The sequence below is a fragment of the Raphanus sativus genome, chromosome 5, assembly GCF_000801105.2.
Source record: "Raphanus sativus cultivar WK10039 chromosome 5, ASM80110v3, whole genome shotgun sequence".
NCBI lineage: Eukaryota > Viridiplantae > Streptophyta > Magnoliopsida > Brassicales > Brassicaceae > Raphanus > Raphanus sativus.
The window spans coordinates 12,753,432-12,764,407 of record NC_079515.1 but is presented as its reverse complement, the minus strand read 5'-3'; the positions used below and the strand labels follow the sequence as shown (position 1 = coordinate 12,764,407).

The following is a 10,976-nucleotide window of genomic DNA, read 5'->3' as shown; positions in this document are numbered from 1 at the left end:
TAATGAAAAGACATTGCATAAAACCATACTTCAGCGTACAATGAGCGACTCGAGGAAGCTCAGAAAATGACATTTACATTAAAAACACCAAACAAATCCTACGGCTCTCGGGGGATTTCAGCAAAACCTTTCCCTTTGCATCGGTCTGGTTCTGACCCGAGAGATAGCACCTAGACACAAAACCAGTTTCAGTTATTGCAAAGGCTTTTTCTACTACTACAGTCAATACCCTAATGATTCATATCGAATTTTACCGAGACAAGTGGCTTTTTAACGCGGATGGTTTCCGCTTGATCTCGGACGACCAAACCTTCGTCTTCTTCTAGGAACATGATTCGAACCATCACCTGTTTCGTTCTGTAAACGCAACCCTTCACCATCATCATCATCATCATTGTCTTCATCTTGTAGACCCAATAGATTCTCTCCCCAAAGATAACGCCTATCTGAAGAAGAACGGCGATGAGTGTTCCTCCAAGCCCTCGACCTGTGAGATCTTGATCCACCACCACTGCCACCACCACTACCACTAGACCCTCCGTTATTTTCAAGAGACCCAATCATCTGAAACAACACGAAAGTAGTCCAAATGTCGCTGTTGTTGCTGTTGCTGTTGCCGCCTCCATTTCCTGCTTCCCTCTCACCTGGGAACCTATCTCCGTTTTCGATAACGTAGTCTCCTACGACAACAGCACCGGGCATGGCAGAACGTATTGCGCTGACAATATCTCCGTACTCCCTCTGGTTCTCGAGGCGTCTCCAAGCTCTCTCTCTCGTTGGATCAGTGTCCGAAGGACGAGACGTTGGGTGTATCCTTCTTGCATGTCGGCGCAGATCCTGGTAGTTACCCGTGAATGAGCAAGACTCTCGTGAGCAGCTTCGGCTCTTCATGTCGAGATAGCTTCTCACTTCTTCTACCACCTTGAATCCTAAGACAGTACCACGGCAAAGAGGACATTTCAAATTCGTGGTTTCCTCTGCTTGCTCCTCTTCCCTAACAGCGACTTGGTTAATGTTTGGCCTTGAGGCAGAGTTTGGGTCGGGATTGGGGTTGGGATCAGTTGGGGGTTCGGAGTGGAGTTTCTTGAACCTGTCGAGGCAATTGGAGTGACGGTAACTGGTGTCACAGATGTAAGACCTGCAACCTTTGTCGTGAGAGGTGCAGAGGAGGAGAACAGCATTGTGAGGGTGATCCATGCAAACAGGGCATGAGACCTCATCCAGTAGTTTGTGAAGAGCGTGAGGATCTGACTCTGGACTTAATTTTCGCTTTACACCAGCCATCTTTGTGCTAAACACTGTGTATAGGCTACTCACGCATACAGTTAGAACAACTGATCCATTTTTTTCTTTTTTTTTTTTTACAAAAGAAAGTAATGTTTTTGCCAAGATTCAAGAACCAAGTGAAAAACATAAGAAACATATATATATATATATATAGTATAGGCAACTTTGAAGAAAGAGAGATAATTAGCTGAAAACAAACTTACCGAAAGAGATCAATCTATCTTTATTAGGAGGCTGTTGAAAATCTACTTTGTTACTATTTGAGGGCTTTAACTTGCAGATCACTTTTTTTCTGAACAAAACCACAAATACAGCATATAAATAAGTAAACCACTATTTTGTTTGTGTCCTAAAACCTGCATCCTCCAAAAAAAAACAGAAAAGAGAAGCAGCCATCAAACATTGCAATAGCATGGTTGTTAATTAACTAACACACAAGGTATGCGGACATATTGATACAAAACCAGTGTCAAGTTAGTAGCATCATCATTGGAAATAGAGAATCCTAAAACCATGACAATTTGTTTACTCCTTGAGACATTAGGGATTAGTAAGAGAGTTTGGCTAGAATTAGAAAGCAAAGTTTAAATCATTTAGAAATCAGATTCCTTATTTTCCTAAACATATATACAAATCTATCCGTGGAACTTTCTACCACATACCCAAACCCTTATGTTAACACAAGAAAGCACTCAAATTCCAAAGTTTAAAACAATTGAAATCTTAGTCAATTTCACAAAACTTTCAACCACGCCAACAATATTCTCACAATCCATATTTTAAACAAACAACAAAAAAATCAATGGATCTATCAAGAACTAGATCCCGATCAATATGAAAAGAAAAAAAAAATCAATTGAAATCGGGTGAGGAATTTACAAAATCGGAGGTTCTGCAAAGCGATTTCGATTGTGATGGTAATCTCTCTCACGATCCTCTCTCTCTCTCTCTCTCTCTAACTATTGTAATATGAGAAGATTGGAAGATGCTGAGATTTAGGAGGAAATTGGGTTCGGCGTAACAATGAAAGGACAATCGATGATTTCACTCTTTTATTTACGGTTATTTTTATCACGCCAAACAAACAACAAAACATCGCACTTGGCACCCTTTTCTTTTTCTTTTTTTTTCTAACTATTTTCCCCACATTATTTTTTTAAAAATTAATTAAGAAAATGCACATTTAAATACAAGTGCCTCGTTAACTTTGGTCCAACAGTTACAAAACATACCATATTATTCATTCATCTCAAAAATAAATTACTTTAAACTTATATTGACCAGAACATCCTTTATAAGGTTTGACTATAGTCAACATAAATTATCATCTATTTATTGTTCATATTTTTTAATTAAAACAATCAATTAAATATTTTAATTAAAACACTTAAAACCTTAATTTTTTTTTATCCTTTTGTTTTCATATTTGAAATCATTCTAAATCAACATAGTAAGTTTACTGGGAACAAAAGAGTAGAAATACTTGGTATATCTATGGAGATAGGAATACTAAGGGGATGTATTCAATTTAACATTTGATGTGATTTGATTTTTAATGGAGTTTTAGGTGATTTTAATAAGTTGCAGAGATTTAGGTGATTTTTGTTAAACTACTCTAGAATATCACCTAAAACTATGAGATTTGAGTTTTAATTTTTTTAACTAAGAAACTCCACCCAAACACTCTAAAATCACCTCAAAACTTTAAAACTCCACAATTTAAAATAGTTTCAATAACAGTGGATTTCAGAGTACTTTATGAAATGTCAAATTCAATAACAGTAGATTTTAAATGAGTTTTTAAAATTCATGTTTGAATAACAGTGGATTTGTCATTTTAATACAAATCACCTAAAACTCTTGGTTGAATACACCCCCCTAAGTTTTATCACACTTTGACCAATAACAGCGGATTCAGAATAGAATAGGTAGTTTATATAATGAGGAAGGGGTGTAGACTAATTCAGAAACTGAAATTGAACATGTGGCAGTTAAGTATTTTGTAGATTTATTTCAATCTACCGCAACTTCTGACTTTGATGATTTTTTAGAGGAAGTGCCGACATCAATAACTATGGATCAAAACAGAAGATTAACGGTTCTGGCATCGGAGGAGGAGGTGAAGGAGGCGGTCTTTATGATGCATCCGGAAAAGGTGCAGAGTCCGGATGGGATGACTGCCCTTTTCTATCAACAATCATGGCCGGTAATCAAACATGTTGTGGTTAATATGGTTAATGATTTTCTACGCTCTGGAAATTTTGATGATAGAATAAATTTGACAAATATTTTTATAATCCCTAAGACAGTTCATCCAAGTCGAATGACGGAGTTGCAGCCTATTAGCCTTTGTAATGTCGCTTATAAAATTATCTCAAAAGTTTTGTGCCAGCGACTGAAAGGTCTACTTCCCAAGCTTATTTCAGAGACACAATCTGTTTTTGTTTCAAGGAGGCTTATTTTGGATAATATATTCATTTCTCAGGAGATGTTTCATGGATTACGAACTAACAATGCATGCAAAAAAAAATTTATGGCTATTAAGACAGATATGAGTAAAGCATATGACAGGGTAGAGTGCTCCTATGGAACGACTTTGTTGAAAATGGGTTTCTGTCCGATCTGGGTTTCCAGAGTGATGAAATGTATTTCTTCGGTTCAGTACAAAGTGTTACTCAATGGTCAGTCTAAAGGGAGTATCGTTCTAGAACGGGGGTTAAGACAAGGGATCCTCTGTCACCATATCAATTTTTTTAAGTACGGAAGTTCTTATTGCAAATATTAAGAAAGAAGAACGGGAGAAAAGCTGACGGAACTAAAAGTATCTCAAGGAAGTCCTGCGATTTCTCATCTTCTTTTCGCGGATGATAGTTTATTTTTTTGTAAAGAAAATTCGTTGGAACGTGGAGTTATTCTTAAGCTGCTTAATGATTATGAGGCGGCTTCCTGGAAACTTATCAATTTTGATAAATCATCATTACAATTCGGACATAAGGTACCAGAGGTCAACATATTAGAAATTAAAGCTCAGTTAGGAATTAATAAAATAGGAGGCATGGAAAGTTATCAGGGAATTCCAGAGTCTTGGGGGATCCAAAGTTCAGGTTTTTGGTCAAATTCCTGACCAAGGAGGGAAAGGAGGTTATGATAAATTTGGCAGCTACTGCAATGCCGAATCACGTGATCTCTTGTTATAGATTACCTAAGGCGATCACAAAGAAAATTACAGGGGCAATTTCTCATTTCTGGTGGGGAGGAAACGGTAATAAGAGGGGAATGCATTGGCTACCCAAGGACAAAGTATGTAAACATAAAGATGAAGGAGGTTTGAGTTTTCGGGATCTGCAAGATTTCAATACTTCTTTATTGGCAAAACAGTTATGGCGGCTAATAGATAAACCAGATTGTCTGTTTTCAAAAGTTTTCAAAGGTCGATATTTTCGGAATACTAATCCGTTGGATCCACACAGATCTTACTCACCATCTTATGGTTGGAGAACTATCTGCTCAGGACGATCTCTGGTTAAAAAAGGCTAATCAAAAGAGTAGAAAACGGACAATCCATCTCAGTATGGACTGATCCATGGCTTCCTGCTCATCGCCCAAAGTCATCAACCCCAGAAAACCAATCCCAGGCCCTACTAATCTTAAGGTGGACTTTTTCATTGATCCATTCACTTTTTCTTGGAAGGTGGATTTTCTTAATGCATACATTCATCCTGACGATGTAATCCTCATAAAAGGATTGGCAATTAGTCAGTCGGGTAGGCCTGACTCTAATGGTTGTGCGTTTGCAGATACCGGTCAATATACTGTAAAATCGGGTTACAGAATAATATCAAAATTTCTAGATAAAGGCCCTCAGGTGGTTCCTTTTGGACCAGATACTAATGCATTATTAAGCTATATATGAAAACTGAAATGTTCGCCAAAGTTAAGACATTTTATTTGGGAAGCCATCAAAGTATTATTTTGGTTTCGAAAAATTTAAGATCGAGAGGTATCACTTGTGGGCCACGGTGCAGTTTATGTGGAGCTGAGGAAGAATCCATTAATAATGTTCTCTTTGAGTGTCCGCTGGTATTGCAAATATGGGTTTTGTTGAAAATACCTTCAGCTCCGGGTTTTTTTCCAAGCTCATCTTTTTTCTCCAATATAGATTACTTGTTTTGAAGACTACATAAGGATTATAATTATGATTCTTTCCCTTGGATTTTATGGTACATCTGGAAGAATGGAAACAATAAGATTTTTACAAATAAATCGGGTGATCCACAGGAAATCCTTCGGATAGTGGAAGTAGAAGCGGAGATTTGGGCAGATGCCCATAAAATGGAGCCATACTACAGTCAGGTTAATACCCCGTCTTCTGATTGGATGACATTAGAGACTTCCAGAATTTGTTTTGTTGATGGAGCATGGAGGTTACAAGATAAGTTCTCAGGCCAGGATTGGTTCTACAAGATAAATAGTGCAACCGAGAAAATGATGGAGCTATGAATCTTCGAAGAAGCCTATCTGCTTTACATGCTGAATGTGAAGCTTTGATTTGGGCTATGGAGTGCATGAAGACCTTAAATCTCCGAAGAAGTCTATCTGCTTTATTTTAAGAATGATAAAATAAAATATATCTACCTTGTTAAAGTATATATTATGTTATTTTAAAATAGTTTTTAATTATTTGATCAAAATATTTTTACTGTTAAATTTTACTTTTACTTTTAAATATCTCTCAAAAATAAGCAATAAAAATTGTGATTGTATTTGAGAAATTATATTATATAATTAAAATATAATTTATAGATACTTTTGCTGTAACTGAAAGATATTATAATCAAATAAATATATGAAAAAATAAATAAACATTTCAATAATATTAATTTTAATCTATTTTAGTCAATTAAACATATACCAGTTTATGTTACTTAACTATTTTTGTAATCATATAAGAAAATAGATAGATATATAAAAAAATATTTATACTATTTTGAAAATATATATTTTTATTGTTTAAAATTATGTTTTGAATAAATAATATTTCTTTTTCTAATATCAAGATTATCTGTGTGATTTTATTTTAATGAAATCGCATTGTATACAAAATATATATTTTCATCTAAAAGAAAATAGATATAAAGAATGTAATTTATTACTTCTAATGTATACTTAATGTTATTTAATTTTTCTAATGGAATATTACTATTTTGTTAACTTTCTTTTTTAATGAAATCATATTATATAGACATAGACATATATTTTCGTCTTAAATTTTTCATTTAAACTTTATAAATGTTTCCATTTATTATATATGTTATTTGGAAATTTTTAAAAAGGAAACTAAATAAACATATATAATAGTATTTAAATGTAATATTTTAATTCATTAGTATTATCCGTGTAATCAACCATCGTGAAAATTAATGTGAACGTGATCGAAACTGACTTCTCAAATAATATTATAGAGATTCCTTCTCTTTTATTGATTCCCAAAATTTCTTGCATTTATTTTTGGACCGGCTCATCAACCTTATGTTCAAATTAGATTGATCATTTATTAAAATTGATTTATTTTTAGAATTCACTTTTACAATTTTTGAGAATTTTTGAGAATATCATGGCATTCTTCTTTTATGGCTTTTCAAATAAAAGAATATAATCTACAAAGAAAAGGAGAAAAATCGGCAGCATGCACAAGCAGCTTTGAGACATATAATTTCTTTTCCTTTCAACTTTTCAGATATTCAGTATCAGCACATTTTTACATAATATTAAAATATAGGAAAGGACTATTACTTTGTCCAGATAATCTATTGTTATGTAAAATATATTTTATTAAAAAGTTTTCTAATATCTATTCAATTTATTACTCATATCCGTTTTTGTCCAGATACGATTTGTTCGTTTGGAGTCTATGAAATGCTACATCTGCTATAAAGATATTGTATGAGATTAATATATCTTCTATAATGTTGATTGTTGTAGAAGTCTCTTTAGTTTAGTGGTTTAACTAAAGGTTCATTAATTTTTTTACTCCAAGAGGTATGTGTTTCAAGTCCCAACAAAGACGAATTGTGCAGATTTATTGCGAAAAGCATACATGAGATATTTAGCATGGCACAATGAGTACTGTCAGACCTGGTTCTCATAAGGATACTCATGAAAATGCAGTCAATTGTAAATCCTCATAAGATATGTAAAATTGTTTGTTGTAACATGGTCTTGTAATATTTCTCTAATTTATAATAGCATAATCAACATTAAATAAATTTCGATGTGTTTCTAATATAAAACCAATAACAATCATGATGATGCATTTAAGCGTGAATCTTCGTAAGATAGATGAAATTGTGATTTTTTAAAAAGAAAGGGACACATATAGTTCCGTCTTTCTTCTTCTTCCTCAACCGCAAACCTAATTTTTTTTTGCAGTTGTTTTCTTCTATTTTCAACACAAACACTTTTTTATGATTTATTTCATTTCAACTTAATTTATCTAATATTGACACTGAACTATGGCGTTTATTGGACTCGAAATCGCTAGATTATATACTCTCTTTTTCCTGAACTGAGTTTTAGTCTGCTATGGCAGAATCAAGGTGGCAGAGCTCTACCAAGCGCTTTTCTTGTGCGGAATAGGCCATTTCGGCCGCATTTGCAAACATAGATAAAAAAGAAAAAATTGCCAAAACGGAACAGAAAAACAACAATATTTTCCCTTTGCCATAAATCACTTTTTGGTCCGTTTTGGACTCAGATACCTCTGTATAACTTTAAAAAATCATATCAATTATTTTAAGAGTCAGAAAAATATGGAAAATATTCAAAATGTACATAAATAAGAAACTATCTTATAAAAAATACTTTTATAGACTAAATATTATTATATCAAAATTTCATATTTTGATCTACGAACGGCAGAAAACTTAATCTACTAATTAAGGACTGTAGATCGTACATTCAGTTAATAACATAGTTATCTACACGTCGTAGAACTATCATATCTACCATTACATACGACTCTACCATCGTAGAATAATTCAGCTGCCAATAAATACAATTTTATGATGGTAGAATTATTCAACTGCCATTTCTCTTATTTATGGATTACAGTTGATTTCATTAACTATATTTTCTAATATCTACGGATGTATGCTTGCTATTTTCTACCAAAATACTCTACTCTACTGTTGTTGGGTTATCTAACCTACTGTTTTATCTACTTTCTACAGCAGTAGAATGTATATTCTACCGAGTTCGAAATGTATATTTTCCTAAAATATCTCCAAAATCTGTTAACATAATGTATCTAAATCTATAATTTCCTAAATTTTTGTGTTTCCTAAGTTAATTTTTTTTAAAAAATCGTGATCTCCTTGTTCATCACAAAAATTCCAAAATCCAAGACACTAATTTGTATTTCAAAATCATTATACTATAACTTAATAAAACTATAATTTTGAAAACACTATAACTTAATAAAACTATAATTTCCAAAACACTATAATTGACTTGATAAATACAAAATTCTAACTTGTTCTCTCTTTATTTGATTTATAGTATAGGGTTTGAACCCTATTTGATTTTGGGCTGAGTAGAAACGTAAAACACTTATTCACTATTGTTCATTATAGATATAAGCAAGTGATTTCCGTAGAGTACAATGACATTTGTTATGGTAGAGTGGTTTCTGTTACTTGATTATGAGCAAAATGTCACTGGTTTGACACAAGTTGGTGCATTTTTTCCATTTTTTTTGTTTTTTTTTCATTAATGGCATAACTGTAAATATATTATCATCTTCCTCAACTATTCATAGGGTGTAAACAGATATTTTTTTCAGCGCCGCCATGTTTATTTCACAATATTCATCCATTTTTTGTGTTTGTACTTGCTGATTATGATTCAAATTAGTAGATTTAACATTTTACATCTGATTGCAAATTTTCAAACCTCAAAAACGTGGATGATATTGAAATCGCCCCGCTTCACCACCGCATAGCGCTTCTTCGGCCTAGAATCTCTTGTGCAGCCGTGTTTTAGAACCTATGAAACAAAGACATTAAATAATTTTCGTCCAAAAACAAACATCCTAGTGAAAACAAATCAAATGAATTAATTTTTGTTAATTTTATTTTTTGTAATATTGAATTAATAGAAACGAGAATGGGAAAAATATGGGTTTAATTGGAGGGGAGTTAATTAGGTTCACAGAAAAAATTATACTAGAGCCCTGTTCGTTTGGTTGCCGCCGGTTTCAGCATCAGCGTCGGCGTCAGCGTCAGCGTCAGCGTCTGCGTCAAACTCGTTTATCTAATGTTCGTTTCATAGACGCCGACGCTGACGCCGACACCGACGCCGACGCTGACGCCGACGCCGACGCCGACGCTGACTGTTGTTCGTTTCGAAGATGCAAGAGTTGATTTTGACACCGACGCCGACGCAAGAAGTAGAATTAAGTGTTGATCGTTTGATAGACGCTGCGGCTATTATCATTTTATTCATATTTTATTTTTAAAAATTTGTAACATTGTCTTTTAAATAAATAAAATATAGTTTAAATATATTTACATCCATAAAAATATTATGTTTACTTGGTAATATTGTTTTGGTCAAATATACAAATATAACAATATTTTGTCATAAAACTAAATCATACATTTAATTTTCGAAATTATCACTTCAAACAAATAAGGCAAATATGTGTTACAGATAAAAGAAACATGAAATTAAGTTGGTTGATAAAAAAAATATTACAGCAAGTCTTAAATAACTATCACATATAAATGATAATCAAAGTTATAATCAAAGAAAAATCAAATCATTAACTAAAACATGATTTAATATGGTAAACGGCCTCAACTGTATCTATTTGTGATGCTATCACGCAAAGCTTCCATTGCTGTATCACATGTCGGTTCATATTCAATATGTCCACCAGCATCACCATCATCACTTTCTTCTTCTTCTTCTTCTTTAGGAATATGATATCGCATATTACGATGTGTACCAAGATACCCTGTCCTGGTCGAGTATCCGGAATCAACTAGGTAGTACTTTCCAGGAGGAGGATGTAGGAAAGAAGCCTCATTCCTTGCACAATGAGTCAAGACCTTTGAATCATGTGCTCTACCATGTACTCCGACATATGCATATATGAACTTCATATCGAGGTTACATATAGCAAGAACATTCATTGTAACTCCTTTTCTACCATTATATGCTTCTGCATTCTAACTTGGAGGACGAACCGGGACATGCGTTCCATCAAGTGCTCCGACACAATCTTTGAAATGAGGCCAATACTGACGATCATTCCTCACAACAGGTCTTACTCTTTCAAACTCGCCTTCTTGTGGTCTTAGTGTATCTGCTGCAAACTTGAGAAGAGCACTCAAGACATCATCAAGCTTCCTTTGTACCGTATCCAATGATCTTTGATACCTTGAAGCAATAACCCGCTTAGTCTTATCTTGACCAACAACCTCAAGAAACATTGCAACAGATTCCTCAAGGTAGACATTGTGAGACTATTTCAATCCATATTGCTCAGTTAGCAACTTACACAAAGCTTTAAAAGTTCTCTGATGCATCCGAAGAATGTCATAGCACTGCTGATCAGATTCATACATAAGTTGTTGAACATAACGCCATCCTGCTCCTCTATCTGTTCGATGACTCACTCTCTCAGT

The 10,976-nt window shown here is 33.8% G+C and overlaps 1 protein-coding gene across 5 annotated transcripts; it reads right to left on the bottom strand.

Annotated features, from left to right (window-relative positions):
• Positions 1–2,344, bottom strand: LOC108863536 (uncharacterized). Of its 5 annotated transcripts, none has more exons than XM_056986068.1 (3): positions 2,167–2,344; positions 1,491–1,643; positions 1–1,298 (listed from the first exon to the last, which is right to left on the bottom strand). In XM_056986068.1, the coding sequence occupies exon 3, from the start codon at positions 1,282–1,284 to the stop codon at positions 271–273; it is 1,014 nt and encodes a 337-aa protein (XP_056842048.1). In that variant the 5' UTR covers positions 1,285–1,298; positions 1,491–1,643; positions 2,167–2,344; the 3' UTR covers positions 1–270. The 5 variants fall into 5 exon arrangements, with proteins under 5 accessions (XP_056842048.1, XP_056842047.1, XP_056842046.1 ...); XM_056986067.1 differs by having other exon boundaries at positions 1,491–1,579; XM_056986066.1 differs by having other exon boundaries at positions 1–1,309; positions 2,167–2,343.
• Between the last annotated feature and the right edge of the window lie 8,632 nt (positions 2,345–10,976).